We start from the raw sequence: 18,676 nt of genomic DNA on the forward strand, positions 1-18,676 counted from the left end.
GCCGGGGTGGGGGCGTGGCTGGCAGGTGGACAGCTCAGGGCCCCGCCCGCCTCCGGCAGCTGTCCACAGTTACTACGCACAGAACGAGGTGGTGACCACTGACAACCTGGACTTCCGGCACCACAGCTACAAGGACATGCGCCAGGTAGGGCGCTTGTCCCGGGGCCGTGGAGGCCTGTCCGGAGGCTGGGGTCAGGGCTCACGGGGAAGCTTGTGTTCAGGGCTCCCATCCCAGACCCGGCCTGCCTGAGAGGGAGGTTGGCTGGCCGTCGCCTCAGGGAAGGGAAACCTCTCTCTCTGGTGCTGGTACCCGAGAGGGGCTGGGGTCGCCTGCCGGGCCTCTCGTACCACAGACGCCTTCCCCATGGAGCAGACCAGGGTGCTGGGAGAGGCCTGGGAGAGGCCTGGCGCTCCCTGCATCCAGGGCTGCCTCCGTGGGCGGCGGGTTGTGTAATCCAGTGTCCTCTCCCGCGCCCAGCTGATGAAGGTGGTGAACGAGGAGTGCCCCACCATCACCCGCACATACAGCTTGGGAAAGAGCTCACGCGGGCTCAAGATCTATGCCATGGAGATCTCGGACAACCCTGGGGATCACGAGCTGGGTGAGGGCCCCATAGCCCCCTGGAAGCCTGCCCTCCCTGGCATGGGTTTGAGCAAGGCCCTGGCGTTGCAGCTGGTCCCTGTGCCTGTCTCAGGAGCCTCTCTGGGGGTCCCAGTCTGCCTTGTTGGGCCCCACAAGCCTCAGCGGCCCCCATTCCCCTGGGTGTGAGCCAGCGTGGGTCCTTCCTCCAGGGCCTGGGTGGTTGCTGAGGCTCCTGCCCTTGCAGGGGAACCCGAGTTCCGATACACGGCTGGGATCCACGGCAACGAGGTGCTGGGCAGAGAGCTGCTACTGCTTTTTATGCAGTACCTGTGTCGCGAGTACCGGGACGGGAACCCGCGCGTGCGCAGCCTGGTGCAGGACACGCGCATCCACCTGGTGCCCTCGCTGAACCCCGACGGCTACGAGGTGGCAGCGCAGATGGTGGGTGGGGGGAGTGGAGGGGTGGGAGGGTGGACGCTGGGCTGGCGGGTGGGAGGGGGGGAGCGGGGCCGGGCCGGGCCAGGGGTGGGGGGGCAGGTTGACGCCAACCCCACTGGTTCCTCCAGGGCTCCGAGTTTGGGAACTGGGCGATGGGGCTGTGGACTGAGGAGGGTTTTGACATCTACGAAGACTTCCCAGATCTCAACTCTGTGCTCTGGGGAGCAGAGGAGAGGAAATGGGTCCCCTACCGGGTCCCCAACAATAACCTGCCGATTCCTGAACGCTATCTCTCCCCAGATGCCACGGTGAGGCGGCAGCCTGGCTAGCAGGCCTGGGGGAGCGGCCTGGACCCTGGGGTCCTGTCCGGACTTGGGGGTGGGCGGGCGGGTGACTGAGGCTAGGCGCTGAGCCTGGTGAGGCTTGGGGGCACAGAGGGGGCATGAGTACCCGGGGGGGCGGTCTACAAGGAGGGCGATGGTGGAGGCTGTGGCTCAGAGCTCACGCAGTGGCCGTCCCCAGGTGTCCACGGAGGTCCGGGCCATCATTGCCTGGATGGAGAAGAACCCCTTCGTGCTGGGGGCCAACCTGAACGGCGGTGAGCGGCTCGTGTCCTACCCCTACGACATGGCCCGAACGCCCACCCAGGAGCAGCTGCTGGCCGCGGCCATGGCGGCGGCCCGGGGAGAAGACGAGGACGAGGTGTCTGAGGCCCAGGAGACCCCGGACCACGCCATCTTCCGCTGGCTGGCCATCTCCTTCGCCTCTGCCCACCTCACCATGACGGAGCCGTACCGGGGCGGGTGCCAAGCCCAGGACTACACTAGCGGCGTGGGCATCGTCAACGGGGCCAAGTGGAACCCCCGGTCTGGGAGTAAGTCCGCCTGGGAGGGGCCGGGGGGCGTGTCTGGGGGCCCGGGTGACTGCGGCCCTGTCTGCCCCGCACAGCCATCAACGACTTCAGTTACCTGCACACCAACTGCCTGGAGCTCTCCGTCTACCTGGGCTGCGACAAGTTCCCCCACGAGAGCGAGCTGCCCCGAGAGTGGGAGAACAACAAGGAGGCTCTGCTCACTTTCATGGAGCAGGTGGGGGCGGGGGCGCGGGGCTGGGGCCCCCGGGGGACTCACGGGAGCTGCGCCACGCGGTGGGGCCTGCCTGGGGACACCCGGCCTTGCCTCCCTCTGCAGGTTCACCGTGGCATCAAGGGGGTCGTGACGGACGAGCAGGGCGTCCCTATCGCCAATGCCACCATCTCCGTGAGCGGCATTAACCACGGTGTGAAGACAGGTACCTTGTGTGCGCCGGCCGCCCCCCCTTCCCGAGGTGGGGCGCCAGATCCGTGCGAGGTCTTGGCCAGACGCACCCCCAGAGGGTCCAGCCGAGGCGGAGGGAGGGCTGGGGGCCGGGAGGGGGCGTCTTGGGCGGCAGCACCCGGCCTCCCTCTGCAGCGAGCGGGGGTGACTACTGGCGCATCCTGAATCCGGGTGAGTACCGCGTGACGGCCCACGCCGACGGCTACACCCCGAGTGCCAAGACCTGCAACGTGGATTACGACATCGGGGCCACCCAGTGCAACTTCATCCTGGCCCGCTCCAACTGGAAGCGCATCCGCGAGATCATGGCCCTGAACGGGAACCGGCCCATCCCGCACATCGACCCCTCGCGCCCCATGACCCCCCAGCAGCGGCGCATGCAGCGGCGTCGCCTGCAGTACCGGCTGCGCATGCGCGAGCAGATGCGGCTGCGGCGCCTCAACGCCACGGCCACCCCGGGCCCCGGCACCCCCGCCACGCCGCCCGCCGCCCCCGCCCTCCCCCCGGCCCCCGCCCCCAGCGCCAGCCGGGGGCCCTGGCACTTGGCGCCCGAGGCCACCGCGGCGGGCTGGGAGGAGTCGGAGACGGAGACGGAGACCTACACGGAGGTGGTGACGGAGTTTGGGACGGAGTTTGGGACACAGCTGGGGCCCGAGGAGGACGAGGAGCAGGAGGGGGACCAGGAGGAGGAGGTGGTGGTGGTCAGGGCCCCAGATTTCCCTGTCACCACAGCCGAGACCTACACAGTGAACTTTGGCGACTTCTGAGCCCCGAGCCAGCTCAGCGGCCACCAGCAGCGGGAGCCGCCTGCCCTCGGGGTAGCCCGGCCGGGAGGGGCGGCGCCCAGACCGACACCGAGGAGCCCGGCTGTGCAGGAAGCTCCTGCCCGCGGCCGACGGCCCGGCGCGCACGGACTCCTCAGCCATCTGCCCCGTCAGCCGCACCAATAAAGCAAGCTCACGGCAGACGTGTGGCTGAGCCCTTGGGGACGGGGAGGAGGGAGAGCGCATGCCGCGCGCGGCCCCGGCCAGCGTCAGCTCTGCCTGGGAGCTCAATACCAGCACACCGGTCAGGCTTTTTTAAAAAAGATTTTATTTCCTTATTTTAGAGAGAGAGAGAGAGAGAGAGCAGGGGGAGGGGCAGAGGGAGAGAGAATCTCAAGCAGACTCCACGCCCAGCACAGAGCCCAACATGGGGCTCAATCTCACGACCCTGAGACCACGACCTGAGCCGAAATCAAGAGTCAGATGCTCAACGGACTGAGCCACCGAGGCGCCCCGATCAGGCTTTTATTATAAAGCAAATGCCGCTGCACGGTCAGTGTTGCACAGAACGGCTAGCTGGGGTTTCTGTGAATCAGGGGCCCAGACCCAAGCCCCCCAGGTCCTCGTCCTCTGCCCCAAAGCCCGAGAAGCTGATGGGCTGGCAGGCCAGGCTACGCAGATTCACAAGGCAGGCGGTCTGTGTGGTGCTGAAGTCGGGGACGGCCACCAACAGCACCCTCTGGTCCTCTGGGCCTGTAAAGAAGCCACACAGGCACAGCCCCCCCACTTGGGTTGTGGGTGGACCCTGGCTCCAAGGGAAGTCACCAGAAGCAAACAGGATTTCCCCATCAGCCCCGTGGGAGTGGTGGCCACAGAAGCTCCGGAAGGGCCGAGGGCAGCATAAAGGTCAAAGTCTAAAGCCCTGCTGACCAGAGGTGGGTGCTGAGCCTATGCACAGGTGTGGACCGATCAGCCCCCTGCCCAGACATGCTCACTCAGCTGGCCACTAGGCCGGCCACCTACCCCATGGGGCTTGGGGACTCCAGTGAGGTCTCCTCTGTGAGCCCCGTCCCCAGGACAGAGTCCCTTGTGACAGCCCAGACCCGGGGCCCCCAGAACACAAGACTCACCTTGGAAGATTTTAGAGCCAAACTTGGGGGTGTTCCCGCAAAAGTAGACGTGAGGGCACTCCGGGAAGATGAATGGGTCGGTCTTATAGAAAGGGTAGCAACCTGGAGAAAGCCCACAGCGGCTGAGGCTTCTCAGTTCCGCAAGGCACACGGTCAGGGTGCGGCGCCCTACCCCTGCCCCTCACACATGCTCCGGCTACGCTGGTAGCAGCCCTGCCCGCTGTGACACGGCCCCACGGCCCTGGGGTCCGGTCAGTGTGCCCTGCTGGGTGGGCACTGTGGCAGGGCGCCGGGCTCTGCCCAGCCGGAGCTCCCAATATGCTCCCCGTGGCCTGTGGCCCCACACAGGGCCTTGGCTGCAGACAGAGCTAAGACTCCAGAGGAGGTTCCAGAACTAGTGTCAGGCTTTTGGGTTTTCCCTTAGGTCACGGCAGGCCTGGTGAGTGCCAATCCAGGCTGCAAACCCTCTGGGCATCAAGGCCCCCGATTAGGACTCCCTTGGCCCTCTGGCGCCACCCCACGTGGCTGAGTCCCGTTACCTAGCGTGTCAGGGGCTGTGGGGCTGATGTGACGGACGCGCAGGGTCCACTCCAGGATCTCCAAGTGGTCCTCCATGCTACTGTACCGGAAAATGTCACTCACATTTTGTCCTGATGTCCCCAGGAATCTGCAAGGCAAGGCTCAGCTGATCCTCACCCTGGGGGGGCCACTGCCGGTCCTCCCACGGAGCCAGCCCAGAGCTCACCAGGCACTCTCATGGCGGGTGTTCCAAGCCGACTCTGAGGAGGAGCCCAGATCCAGTGGGCCCTCTGCGGCCCTGGACCCAACCCTCCCCTCTCAGTGCCCCTGAGCACCAGGCCAGGGATCAGACGGGGCTGTGGCTGCAGCTGGCTACCTGACTCCATCGATGGTGGCTTGGTAGGGATTGGTGACCAGCTGGAGGGTGGAGTAGGCGGCGGCCAGTGGGAACATGCAAGGGTGCAGGGGTTGCTGGGGGAGCGTGTAGTTGCTTGGGTCAAATTCGCCTGGCATCACGTCCACGGGTACCGACGCCTGGAGGGCACAGGGGCAGGGGAGCTTGCAGGGCCCGGTGCCCTCCAGATCCCCCTTCCTCCCGTTCCCTGGCCCGCCTTCCGGTGCCCGCTGCCGCTTGGCAGACTCCAAGCTCATCGTCGGCCAGCCCCCAGCTCGCTCACGCTCAGCTGCAGGAGGATCTCATCCAGCATTTTGACCGCCTCCACGCTGGCTGCCTGGGTTTTCTTGGTTAAGTACTTGGCCTGGGGATAGAAGTCCGTAGGCTGTCAGGCCCCAAGACAGGCTCAGAGCAAAGGGACACTTTGAGCCCCGGCCGGACGGCAGAGAGCGGAGCCCCACTGCTCGGGGATGGTAGGAGTTCTGTGCCACAGGCCCCCGCCGCCCTCAGAAAGCAGGGCCGGAGCCGAGACCCCAGCAGCACTGCGGGGCACCGGCCACCAGACACTCGAGACCCCGCCTCTCCCTGGGGAAGGACGGGCTTGAAAGAGGGCGCGCGGGCGGGTGGGGGCCGTACCTTGTTGATGGAATCTCTGCTCTGGGTGTTGTAGCTCAGGAGGTTCCCGGCGAGGATGACCCGGGACACGTGGGCGGCGCTGCACTGCTCCCCCTCGTCCCCCAGCTGCCCTGTCACCACGTCCACCAGCAGCTGGGTGCCCAGCAGGCTCTCGCCCCCGCCTCCACCCAGGCCCAGACCAGACACCAGCAGCACAAACCTGCAGGAGAAGTCGGGGTCCTCCTGGGTGCCGAGCAAGCAGGTGTCTCCCCGCCGCCCCACCCGGCCACTGGCGGAGCTCTGCCCTGGTCACAGGTGAGCAGGGGCATGGAGCCCAGCCACTGTGACTCCCCCGGGCCGCTGGCCAGGCCCCCGAGCGCCTGCTCCTCACCTGTCCGTGTCAAGAGGGGGCGCGGGCTTCTGAGCAGCCAGCCCTGCAAAGCAGTGGGCCTCCACCAGGAACTTCCCGCTGTCTCTCACGGAGCCGAGCACGGCCAGCACTGTCCCTGGGGAGCGACAGTGTCAGGCTGCAGGAGGGAGGCCACCTCCTTTCAGGCACCCCCAAAGCACAACCAGCCAGTTCTCTTCTGCCTCACTTAGGACTCGGGGCCGGGGGTTTGCTTCCTGCCTCCCTGGGCCTCACATGCTGCCCGACCCTGCACCCACGCTCTGGGGATGTAGGGAAGCAGCAGCATCTCCAGGCGCGGGCCGCCCCCCCACCTGTGACCAGCTTGGATGCGTCAAGGCTGCCTTCCAGTTTGATGCGCTGCAATTCGTCTTCCAAGATCAGCTCGTCCTCGGGGTGGATGTACTTGCTCCGAGGAGGCTGGGGGACCAGGTTGTGCTGGGAGACAGAGACTGGGGGGAGTCTTGGGGCCGGAGGCTGGGTCCTAAGGCTCCCAGGCCCCATCAGCAAGATGGCACTGCAGCCCCCAGCCCCCCGGGGACAGAGGCCCAGCTCTGATTCCCTGGGCATACGGCTGGTGGTCCCATCGGTGCCCCCAAGGCAGCGTGCCGGCCTCACCTCTTCGCTGATCTCCCGGAGGATGGAGGGCTGGAGCGGCATGGCCTTGAAGAGGGTCCCCACCACACAGCACTTCTCCCCAGGCTGCAGCTCACACAGCTTCTTTACCTGGACTCCATCACCTGGGCATAACGGGCACGAGCTCAGGGACCCAGCGGCCTCCCCTCCCACCCTGGGACAGGGCACAGGCCTCCCCGCGCACCGCAGCCCACGGGCCGGGCCTCCGGGGGGGAAGGAGAACATCAAGTACAGGGACCCCCCCCCGACTCGAGCAGACTCAGCCCCAGGAGGATAGAGGGATGTGGCCGGGCCCTTGCATCCCAGGTCCTTGTAAGAAAGGCAGACACGCAGAGACAGGGGCGCGGGCAGCCGCCAGAACCTGGGAGAGCCGAGGAAAACGTGCTCCCGGCCGGCCGACACCTGCATTCAGACCTCTGGTCTCCAGAACGGACAGAGAACACGGTTCCGGCGCATTAAGCTGCTCGGTTTGTGACTTTATCGTCTCTGACAACAAAGAACAACCGGGAGACCGATACGGAGTATTATGTCACTTACACCTAAATCGCAACACTCACTCTTAGAAAGAAGCACCTGCCCTGAAAACCGGAGAGTGGCGCGGGGTGCAGGGCTCACCCAGGCAGGCCGGAGGAACGAGCACAAGTCCCAGAAGGCCTGTGGGTTTGTCAGTAAAGAGCCGGAGCCTGGGAAAAATGCTGCCAGGACCTGATGGGATGATGGGGCCGCAGGACCAGCCCCTTCCAGAGCCCAGCTGCCCCTTCTGCCCTGGAATAACCGAGAACATTCCACAGATACACACCCTGGGAAGTGGAGGCTAGTAGTTCAAAACGAGATAAGGAGGGCGCCAGCAGCAGGGAGAAATGCCAGACACCCAGGGAAACAGCAGACTCCAGAGCCTGTCTGCTGAGCCCCTCTCAACCCCTGGGGTCTGTGCCGAGCACTGGCCGTGAGACTCATCCGCGCCTGCCCACACGCAGGGTAGACGCTACTGCCCCCCCACATGCTGGGGCAGCAGAGGCGCAGAGAGGTTAAGCGGCACGCCCAAGGTTGCACAGCTGGGATCTACCGTGCGCACCCAAGCACCAGGCAGAACCAAACGTCCCTGTGTCGAGGGCAGGACATCTGTCCAGCTGGACGGCGAGCGGACATCGGGCCAGGCACCAGCATCGAGTAAGCAGCACGGCCCATCCTCCCCCTCACCAAGCTTACGACCCAGAGGGAGAGAGACGACAGCAGTCAACAAGGGGTCAGCCACTGTGACAAGTGCCACAGACACGTGGGAGCCGAGGCAGAAGGTAGGAGGAAGCCCCGGTGGCTGACGTGGCCTCTCGAAGCGCGTGACATTGAAGCTGCGGTCATGAGGGAAGACGGGGAAAGAGCGTGCCAGGCGAAGGGAATGCCAGCAAGAAAGGGCTTCGCGTGTTCAGGAAGCTCAAGAGAGAGACACACGGTCCCAAGGCTGAACTCTGGTCGGAAAGCCCGGCCACGCGGGGCATCCCCTCGCAGGCGTTCCGGGAGAGGCCAGCATCCGCCGCCCGCCGCCCAGCCGAGGCTGCATTCATTCGGGGCCACCTTCTGACCTCCTGAGCCGTCTGCGCGCAGACCGAGGGCTGTGTTTCTGTCACTGCGCAGACGTCAGTCAGCAGGAGAAACCCGCACCAGAGCGGGTGCTGCGTAAAGGACCGAAACGGAGGCAGTAACACGGGGCCCGAGGAGGGGTCCCCAAGGGCCTCCAGGAAAGCGAGGCAAGGCCACTGGGAGCCACAGGAAGGAGACCCCATTACATGGCGGAGGACACACGAACAGCACTAGGGACCCGAGACATCCCTAACAGATCTGATGGTCTAGTTCTCCTTGTTGCTCGTAACGAAACCAGAGTCGATCCCGTCGGCTCGGTGGGACGGGCCTGAGCGCCACTGCTCCCCGCAGCAGAGACCGGAGCTGGGACCACGAAGGCCAGGGATGGATGGCTAGGACACAGTCCCACCCGTAAACATTTCAGATGAACTGAAAGCCGCCTGGAAAGCCACTCTGATCCACGGTAAGACTGAGGAATGCGGCCCCGCCCGAAAGCTGAAGCTGTTCGCCACTAGGAATAATGTCACTGCAGGACAGGTCGCGGACCAAGTGGGGAAGAAAGAAGATGCGCCCTGCCCAGGCCCCTGGGTTAGGAAAGACAGAAGAGCCCACGGGACAGGAGATTCACGCCCAATCAGCACGGTGGGCGCAGAGGGGCAGCAGACACACAGGGAGCCCCCCTGAGGGGGGAGGCACGTCTTCACGGACCTGGGCTCCCAGTGCCGGGTACCTGGCCTGCCGCACTGAGACACAGGATGGCCACACGTGGGCAAACAAGCACGTAACCTGCACTCCAGGCAGGGAACATCCCTACACCAGAGAGATGATCACTGCTCCCACCAGAACGAAGCCCCACCCCAACCCAGCCTCTGAACTAAACCTCCCCTTAAAGCCACCTGTTCCTTAATTTAACCCTCGTAACTACCTGAAGAAGCTGAGGCACAGAGGTTGACTTTCCCAAGATAACCGGGAAATGGGGTAAACCAAAGAAGGTTCCAGCTGTGCCTGGTCGCTCATATGACATTTCTAACGCCCCCCCCCCCCCCAGTCCCTTCTGGGCTGGTGGGGAGGAAGCACTTCCCGGAACACATCACTTACCCCAGTGCTGCTTGGCCCGGCTCACCAGGAAGGGCCTCATTTGGAGGAGGCGGGTAGCATAAATGTGGGCGTACTGCCGGCTGAAGCTGCGCTCCCCGAGCCTGAAGGGCTGGGAGGAGTTGGTGTAGGTGGACACGGGCACACGGGCAAAGGTGGCATTGCTGGCTGATGGTGGGGAGAGGAGAGTGTGGGCCCTCTGGGCAGCCTGCTCCGAAAACATGGCTGTGCTACACGTGTGCAGACCCCTGCGCTCGGGCCAGGAGGAGGCGGTCACTGTGAAAACACAGATGTAGCCCTGCAGCCCCTGCCCAGCCCACGGCTTTCCCGCCGTGTCTCCCCTGCACCTACCGGCGTGGGAGGAGGACGGCACAGCTGCAGCCCACCCCAGACATGGTTCAGACAGCACATCACCGCTGCTGGATCCCAACGGGTCACCGTGTCATGCTCCTCCAAAGACGGAGGCAAGGAAAGCTGGGAAACGCTGCTCTCACCTGAGGCTCGCCTAAACCCTCTCCGAACCATGCATCCGTTGCCTGCCTCACACCTCTACCTGGACAACTACCTGGCTCTCAAATCCCACATGCCATCTGCCCCCAGCACCTGCCCCATCTCAGGTACGAGGCCAGCCTTACATAAGCTACCAGAAAATAATACGCTTATTTTAAATAAAAATGAAACAAAATCTACCCCAGTCACCCCTCTGCTGAAAAGGCTCCCCATTTCCGTGACGGAAACCCCGAGTCCCTACAACGGCCTGAGATCTGCCCCAGCTCTTCTCCCGGGCTCCTGCCCGCACGCTGCAGACTCGCTGGCTCCCCATTCCCCGCTCTTTGCTCACACCTCACTGTCAGCCCTCCCCTGGCGCTCCTACGTCTCCCATTCTGATTTTCGTGGCATTCACTAGGAACCTATTGTGAGTTTACGGTCCGCCCCCGGTGACTGGGACACGAGCTCCCGGACTGCAGCGGCCCGGGCCGCCACCGGACGGTCGACAGTGCACGGCTCACAGTCTCTCCTCTTCCGTGTACCTTTTCAGCGCGGCTGCCAGGCGCTTGTACCCTGGTTCCGCCGCACGGCTCTGGGCCACGGCGGAACCTGAACTAACTTCCGGCCCGAACGTGCGGAGCCGGGCCGCGGCCCCGGAAGGAGCCCCGCCGACCCCGGCCCGCGCTCTGGCTTCGGCTCGGCGCGTGCAGCAGGGAGCCTGCGAGACGCCGCCCAGCCCGCCGCCACGCGCGGACACCGGAGCCCCAGCCCTGGCGCCGCCGCCGCCACGCGGGTCCCGGGACGCAGGACCTCAGCCACCGAGCTGCGCGCCGCCGGTCTCCCTCCGCCTCCCGCCAATCCACGCGCGCCGCCCCGCCCACCCCCGCGCTCCGCCTCTCGCCCGTGCCCGCCCATCACCGCCTTCGACCAATCGACGAGCTGCCCGTTCCGTCCATCACCGCGGGGCCCGCCCGCCGACGCGCCCCTCCTCCCGCCAATCCGCGCGCATCGCCCCGCCCACCTCCTCTCACTGAATCCCGCCAATCTGCGCGCCCCGCCCCGCCCACCTCCGCGCCCCGCCTCCCGCGCGACACACCCCGCCCACCTCCGCCTCCAGCCAATCCGCGAGCGCCCCGCCTCTGGACGCGCCCCGGGTTTCCCGGACTCGCGGGCTTGCATGTGTCGAGGCGCGTGCCTGAGGTCAGCCCGCGGAGGGCAGGGCCCGGGACTGGGGTCCCGGACGGCGGAGCGGCGCCTAGGAGTAGGGTTAGTGTTAGGGAAGCGGACGGGGTGTGGCCCAGCCTCCGCCGGGGCCTCCCTCATCCTCCGTCCCGCGCCGCCCCCGCTGCGGAGTGCCCTCTCCCGCACAGGCTCTGAGGCCCCGAGCCCCGAGCCGAGCCCGGGCGCCCTAGCCGTGGAGCTCGCTCGCCCTCGCAGCCGGGGGCCTGTCGCACGCGCGGCGCGTCATTTCGCGCGCGCCGCTTCCGGTGCTGGGCCTCGTCTCCACGACGACGGGGGTCGTGACGTCGGTGGCAGCCGAGAGCTTGGCGGCCGGGGGCGCCTCAGGCTCCCGCAGCCCCATGAGGACGGGGCAGGCGGCGGGGGGCCCCGGGGCCGGGCGGAGCGCAGGGACCTCGCCGTCTGTCCGGGGTGCGTGTGTGCCGGGGTCCCCCGCTCGCCACCCGCCGCCGCCGCTGCGCCCTGGACGGAGGACAGGCGTGTGGGGCGTCCGCGCAGCGTTCCGGGGAACGTGCTGTTGCGACCATGCAGGGCCGGCCTGCAGCCCTTCCCGTCCTGCGGTCCTGCTGCCCGCCACCCGCAGGTGCTGACTCCGCACGGCAGGAGACGAGCCCCGATTGGTTCTCTCCACGTGAAACCGAAGATGCTCTTAAATGTGTGGATGACGGAAGGGCCCAGGGCTCCCGGCAGGCCTTAGGCTTTACGGGGTTGGGCTCCTTAGAATAAGGGCGCTTCCACGGAGAGCCAGGGCGGGGTGGCCCCGAGTCGCAGCGAGAAGGCCTTTCGTGATGCTCACTGATGTGTTTTTCTTTATCGTGGTAAAATCTGTATGACATAAGACGTACCATTTGAACCATCATGAAGTGTACAGCTTGGTGGCACTCAGTGCACGGGGTGTTGTGCAGCCCTCCCCACCGTCTCTTCCATCTTTCCACGCTGAAGCTCTGCACCTGTTACCCTGCCTCCCCCCGCTCCTCTCCCAGCCCCTGTCAGTTCCAGTCTTCCTTCTGTCTCTATGCATTTGTCTGTTCAGGTACCTCGCAGAAGTGGAATCATACAGTATTTGTTTCTTTGTATCTGGTTTATTTCACTTAATATCTTCAAGGTACATCCATATTGGACCATGTGTCAGAACTTACTTCTTTTTTAGGAGCCAATAATACCTCATTGTTCATACGTACCACATCTGTTCATCTCTTCAGTCCATCAATGGAGGTTTAGCTTGTTTCCATCTTGAAGCTATCATGAATAATGCTGCTTTGAATGTGGGTGTCGAGGCCTCGGTTTCAGATCTTTGGGGTATATACCTAGAAGTGGAATTGTGGGGCAAATGGTAAGTCCGTGGTTAATTTTCTGAGGAGCGGCCACACTTGCCCACAGCAGCTGCACCGTGTAACATTCCCACCAACAGTGCAGAAGGCTTTCAGTTTCTCCACATCCTCTCCAACACTTGGTCTCCTCTGGTTTTTTGATAGTAGCCGTCCTAATGGGTGTGAGGTGCCGCCTCAGTTGGTTTTTATTTTCATTTCCCTGGTAATTAGTGATGTTGGACATCTTTTCATGTGCTTGTTGGCCATCTGTGTATCTTTGAAGAAATTCTCATTCAAGTTCTGTGCCCATGTTTTAATTGGGTTATGTTTTTGTTTTTTTAATTCTAGGAGTGCTTTATATATTCCAGGTATCAATCCCTTGTCAGATACGTAATTTGCAGATGTTTTCTTCCATTCCATGGGTTGCATTTTACTCTGTTGACCCTGTCCTGTCATGCACACAGTTTTCATTTTGATGAAATCCAATCATACTCTGTTCTTTTTTGGCCTCCTGTGCCTTTGGTGTCATATCCAAAAAGTCACTGCCAAATCCAATGTCGTAAAGTTTGCCCCTTGTGGTTTCTTCTTCTCAGAGTTTTATAGTTGTAGCTCTTAGGTGTAGGTCTTTGATCCCTGTAGGATTAATTTTTGTATATGGCCTTAGGTGTAAGGGTTTAACCTCATTTTTTTTGCATGTAGATATCCAGTTTTCCCAATGCCATGTTTTGGAAAGACTGTCCTTTTCTCATTGAATAGTCTTGACATCCTTGTCAAAAAATCATTTGACCACACGTGCAAAAGTGTATTTATATAAGGGCTGTCTGTTACACTGGCCTGTTTGTCTGTCTTTATGCCAGTACCACACTGTTTTGATGATTGCAGCTTTGTTGTAGATTTTGAAATCAGAAAGTGTGAGTCCAGTCTTCCCACTTTGTTCTTTTTTAGGATTCGGGGTCCCTTGAGATTCCATGTAAATCTTAGGAAGGATTTTTTTCCATTTCTGCAAAAAAATATCATTAGGGTTTTGATAGGGATTGCATTTAATCTGTAGATCACTTTGAGTAGTACTGACACCTTAACAATATTAAATCTTCCAGTCCATGAACATGGAATGTCTTTCCAGGAATGTCTTTAGTTGTTGCTTTTTTCCTTCAGCTGCGACAGCAGAAGAGATGATTTATTGTACACGTGTTACATTCGGCCCCAAATGAAAACAGATTTAGTCCTGAAAGTCACAGGTCCAGGGCAAAGGACCAAAAGGGACTGTTTTGGTATGAACAAGGTGGGCCTCTGAAAGGTGGTCATTGCAGTCAGATGGTGATGGATGTTCTAGATTCATTGACTCAAGCTCTAGAAAGTAGGCGTGCGGTCCACTGATTGGTACCAGCGTCCCTGGCCTCTGGCTTTCCTTGTTTCCACTCCTGTGGCTTCCATGGGTGCACAAGCTAGCAGTTTACTTGGACCTCGGCCTCCTCTTTCTTCTTTTTCTTCTCATACTGAGCGTTTGCCTCTTCCTCCACTTGGCTGGCATGGCGTGGAGGTTTTCAAGAAGATGGTGCTGAGGCTGAGAGAGCCTCTATTGTGTTCAGCAATGCATTTTCGTTTTCAGTGCACAAGTGTTTTGCATCCTTGGTTATGCTAATTCCTAAGTATTTTATTCTTTTTGATGCTATGTAAATGGATTTTTAAATTTTCATTTTCAGATTGTTTATTGTTAGTGTATAGAAATGCACCTGATTTTTGTATGTTGATTTTTTGTGTATCTTGCAACCTACTATGCTGAATTCATTTATTAATTCTCGTGTGTGTGTGTGTGTGTTTAGTGGAATTATTAGGGTTTTCTACATATAAGATCATGTAATATGCAAGAAGAGCATTTTATTTCTTCCTTTCCAATTTGGAAGCCTTTTATTTCCTTTTCTTGCCTACTTGCTCTGGCTAGGATTTCCAGTACTATGTTGGTGAAAGCAGGCATCTTCATCTTCTTGATTTTAGAGGAAAAGCTTTAAGTCTTTTACCATTGAATTTGATGTTGGCTATGGGTTTTCCATATCTGTATTTTAGTATCCAAGGTACTTTTCTTCTACTCTTAGTTTGTTGACTGTGGTTTTTTTTTCTTCACATGAAAGGATGTTGAATTTTGTCAAATACTTTTTCTGCATCAATTGTGGTCTTTTTTTTTTTTCTGTTAATGTGGTGTATTACAGTGATTGATTTTCATATATCCAACTATTCTTGCATTTCAGAAATAAATCCCACTTGATGGATTTCTGAACCATTTGGTGGAATTACAAACCAAGGTTATAGTAAGACTAGCTGAGCTGGAAGGACACACTCCTCTGTGTTTCTCCTTTATCCCACATTCACAATACTTCTGACATAAGATGTGTGGCTTTTCCACACATTAAGCAATTCTCTGTGACACCAGCTGAGTGTCCCATAAGGCACTTCAATTCTGACATCATCTACCTGGGGTTACTGTCAGATCTCACAAGGAAGGGCTCAGACCCACAAGACCGCCCCCACCTCAGCTGCCAATCTCAAGTTCCAGCTATAACCTTTACTTCTGACCAAAGAGCTATAAATCAGAGTTCCCGCAACCCTGAACCTTGGGTTTCATAATTTGCTAGAATGGCTCATAGAACTCAGGGAAACACTTAAGTTTACCATTTTATCATCCAAAAGAATATGGCAAAGGAGACAGATGAACAGCCAAATGAAGAGATATATAGAATGAAGTCAGGAAAGATCATGAGCCTCAGGAGCTAGAAGTTGTGAAGTGGGCCTGTGTCCCCCTCCTGGTACGTGAATATACTCATTGACCTCAAAGCTCTCCCAACCCCATATGTTAGGGATTTTTATGGTGACTTTATCCCGTAGTCATGATCAATCATTAGCTCACTCTCTAGCCCCACTCCCCTTCTCAGAGGGTGGGAGTGGGCAGGGCTGAACACTCCATGCTCCTAATCACGGCTTGATCTTTCTGGTGACCAGCCCTCCCCCTAAAGCCATCTAGGAGCCCACTCAGAATCCCCTTATTAGAACAAAAGACATTCCTTTCACCCAGGAAATTACAAGGGTTTTAGGAGCTCTGTGTCAGCAGTCAGGGGCAGAAACCAACATATATATTCTCTGTTATTTCACACTAGCTTTTATAATTGTCCATGTATTTTTACCTTTACTGGAAATTTATTTCTTCCTTTGGCTTTGAGTTACTGTCCAGTGTCCTTTCATTTTCTACCCAAAGGACTTCCTTGAGCATCTCTTGCAGGGAAGACCTAGTGATGAACTCTCAGCTTTTGTTTATCTAGGAATGTCTTCATTTTCCCCTCATTTTTGAAGGACAGTTTTCCAGAGGTAAGATTCTCAACTGACAGTTTTTTTTTTTCTTTTAGCACATGAATGTATCAGCCCACCGCCTTCTGGCCTCCAAGGTTTCTGCACCAGATGGCGTGCAGGGTGCTTTCTTTCGATACATCCCCTGAATCCAAGGGTCTGTCCCCTGGAGTGTGTCCACACAAGGTTGGGTAGCAGATCCTGATAAGGGTCTTTCCAGGGAGGTTGAAGAGTCTTTCTAGAGGTGTCTCTTCCAACAAACAAAATCTCCAGGTTGCAAGGTGTGATGCTCCAGGTCACTGTGTCCCAGGGACGCACTGTGAACAGTGCTCCCCCAAAGCAGGACTATTTTAATCGGAGTAGTTAGGCCTTTACCATATTAAACATATCTCCTTTTTTATCAACTGTGGGTCAGAGGAGGTGTGTAAGTGTGTACTGGACGCCCCGTGACTGCCTCGAAGTGTGAGAATCTGTGAGCTCCCAAGGGGGTGGACCCGAGATGTAGAGACCCACAGCCATGCTTTATGAGGCCAAGGTATTTGGAAGGTCTTTACGAGTTTTGCCACTTGAGACCTAACAGTGCTGTTAGCGCATTTGATTAACCCTGAGGACTGAGCCCAGTATGCGCAGGGGAAGTAGTGTAGAGCCAGTCAGACTGCTCGGGCTTGCCCGTGGTTCCCAGATAACCAGAAAGTGTGACAGGGGCTCCCTAGGTTGGGGATAATCTTTTCTAACAGAATTTTATTTATTTTATTTTATTTTTTAAAGATTTTATTTATTTGACACACAGAGAGAGACAGCTAGAGAGGGAACACAAGCAGGGCAGAGGGAGAGGGAGAAGCAGGCTCCTGGCTGAGCAGGGAGCCCGATGTGGGGCTCGATCCCGGCACTCCGGGATTATGACCTGAGCCGAAGGCAGACGCTTAACGACTGAGCCACCCAGGTGCCCCTCTAACAGAATTTTAACCACAGAAGAGGTGTTGGCCTATCTAGAAGAGGAAGCTTTGGTCCAGCGAGAAAGCAAAGGAAACGTGACTAAAACATATTGATATCCATGGGATGGGAAAGCTGTATGAGGCTCATTCGTATGAACTGGTTTCTCTGGATTTATACTTCGGGCAGCTGGGACAAACGAGGAAGGCACTTGTGGCCTTATTCATATTTGCACACCGATGTCGGTTCATGAATGCTACCATTTTGTCAGTAGGCCAATGGTTTAATGCATGTACAGTGGTAAGTAGTGGGAATTGTAGAGTTTCTGGTAGGGCCAGATTGTTATTTGGCCTAAACCAGAGTTCTCTCTTTATGGATCCCAAAATTATTAGATTTCCAATATTGTTTTTCCTTTCTTGGGACCAGTTGTTGGGCCTCTCTTGTCAGTTTTTCCAAATTATCATTTGGGAGGATGTCTCTTTGGACCGCAACAGAGATTTGGCTTGAGAGCAGTGTTTTTGGCAGAAATATCAGTGGGGTGGTTTACTCCAGCCTCCAGGGAGTCGAGTCTGGGACGCCCGGGAACCTTAATGTCAGCCAGAGCAGCAGAAGTGTGGTAGCTAATAAGCTTTGGACACAGGAGCCTTTTTTCTCCCCCCCAAGCCCCCCGACGCAGGGCTTGAACTCACAACCCTGAGATCAAAACCTGAGCTGAGATCAAGAGTCAGACCCTCAACCGACTGAGCCACCAGGCTCCCCCAGAGGAACCATTTTTAATCTTATCCCATTGGAGGTAAGGACGCCTTGAAGCTTCCGTAACGTTCCAAAGTCCTGAGCCATCCCAGAGGCATGCCAGCCATCAGTATAAATGTCTGCAGCCTCGCGCTTGGCCAAGGCGCAAGCTCAGGTGAGAATGCCGGGCTGGAGTAGCCAACGGTTCTTCTCCGTGACTTCGGGAAGAGGTTGCAGTAGCACACGAGCACGATCCTGACCGTTTTCATCCTTTAAATAAGAACCACCAGCAAATCCTTAAGCACCCGCCTTGGTTGGAGGAGTTTTCTGTCAGTTGTCACAGGGATTCAACATTAAGCAGCTGTGAAGGGTTTCATCTGGATCCAGATGTCCTTGTTTCAGGATCAGATGCTCTAGGCATCAAAACCGAGTTTGAACAAACTACACTTTTTCTTTGGAGACTGTAGGTCCCTTTCAGGCCAAAAGTTTTGACGGGGGGAGGCTGCCTTCCTGTGAAGAGGTCCAAGCAGGGAGCAGAAGAGCAAGTCATCTACACATTGTAACCAAGTCGAGGCTGCGGGAAACTGTGCGTCATCCGAATCAGCCTTTGAAGGACCCTCCGTGTCACCCTGGGGCATGACTGCCCAGCTATCCTGCTGTTCTTCCCAAGTGAAGGCAGAAAGACACTGGCTGTCCTTACCGAGTGGAGTACTAACCATGCACCCCATAGGTCAATCGCCATGGAAACTTGTTGCCTGGAGTACTAAACCATGCACCCCCTAGGTCAATTATGTGGAAACTTTGCTTTCAGTGGGAACGCGTGGGAGTTAGGAACAACACGGTCCTGAGGGGTAATGACTTTACTTACTGCTCAGAGGTCCTGGCCATTGGGTTCCCTCCCAGGTAAAGTAGGGCTGTGACTAGTACAGGGGATTGTGAGGCCCTGAGCCTCAAAATTCTGTATCCTGGGCTGGATGCCCCAAAGGGCTTCTTTATTTATATGGCATTGATTAATTCTAAGGAGAGGTTTTGAGGGATCTATCTAAATCTTGTTGGGAGGTGCACTGTGCATTTTATCAATAGCAGTTGAGGATTTTGCCCAGAAAGAGGGTGGTAGCTGATCCAACAGGAATAAATGATTGGTGTCACCAGACTCAGCTGTG

The 18,676-nt window shown here is 58.2% G+C and overlaps 2 protein-coding genes across 5 annotated transcripts in view; one reads left to right on the forward strand and one right to left on the reverse strand.

The window, feature by feature from the left end:
* AEBP1 (AE binding protein 1) overlaps positions 1-3,302 on the forward strand; it is a 30,148-nt gene extending 26,846 nt beyond the window's left edge. The window contains exons 23-30 of the mRNA XM_036085277.2: positions 60-145; positions 479-602; positions 828-1,024; positions 1,150-1,329; positions 1,544-1,895; positions 1,970-2,109; positions 2,212-2,311; positions 2,473-3,302. Coding sequence (XP_035941170.2) covers positions 60-145; positions 479-602; positions 828-1,024; positions 1,150-1,329; positions 1,544-1,895; positions 1,970-2,109; positions 2,212-2,311; positions 2,473-3,104 — 1,811 coding nt within the window. The 3' untranslated portion in view covers positions 3,105-3,302. The remainder of the gene's footprint in view (positions 1-59; positions 146-478; positions 603-827; positions 1,025-1,149; positions 1,330-1,543; positions 1,896-1,969; positions 2,110-2,211; positions 2,312-2,472) is intronic.
* Positions 3,303-3,449: 147 nt separating this feature from the next.
* POLD2 (DNA polymerase delta 2, accessory subunit) lies at positions 3,450-11,318 on the reverse strand. 4 transcript variants are annotated; one of them, XM_036085273.2, is made up of 11 exons: positions 11,069-11,318; positions 9,478-9,750; positions 6,784-6,905; positions 6,480-6,603; positions 6,151-6,265; positions 5,781-5,979; positions 5,428-5,508; positions 5,127-5,284; positions 4,771-4,898; positions 4,232-4,333; positions 3,450-3,854 (listed from the first exon to the last, which is right to left on the reverse strand). In XM_036085273.2, the coding sequence occupies exons 2-11, from the start codon at positions 9,695-9,697 to the stop codon at positions 3,694-3,696; spliced, it is 1,410 nt and encodes a 469-aa protein (XP_035941166.1). In that variant the 5' UTR covers positions 9,698-9,750; positions 11,069-11,318; the 3' UTR covers positions 3,450-3,693. The 4 variants fall into 4 exon arrangements, with proteins under 4 accessions (XP_035941166.1, XP_035941164.1, XP_035941167.1 ...); XM_036085271.2 differs by lacking the exon at positions 11,069-11,318 and adding an exon at positions 10,506-10,820; XM_036085274.2 differs by lacking the exon at positions 11,069-11,318 and adding an exon at positions 10,386-10,493.
* Between the last annotated feature and the right edge of the window lie 7,358 nt (positions 11,319-18,676).

Source organism: Halichoerus grypus, chromosome 12 (assembly GCF_964656455.1).
Source record: "Halichoerus grypus chromosome 12, mHalGry1.hap1.1, whole genome shotgun sequence".
Lineage (NCBI taxonomy): Eukaryota > Metazoa > Chordata > Mammalia > Carnivora > Phocidae > Halichoerus > Halichoerus grypus.

Coding starts and splice junctions, on each gene's coding strand:
- POLD2 (XM_036085273.2), bottom strand. CDS start 9,697: ATGTTTTCGGAGCAGGCTGCCCAGAGGGCCCACACTCTCCTCTCCCCA. Junction 6,604..6,783: donor TCCGGGAGATCAGCGAAGAG/GTGAGGCCGGCA, acceptor TCTGTCTCCCAG/CACAACCTGGTCCCCCAGCC. Junction 3,855..4,231: donor TGGCTCTAAAATCTTCCAAG/GTGAGTCTTGTG, acceptor GCTTCTTTACAG/GCCCAGAGGACCAGAGGGTG.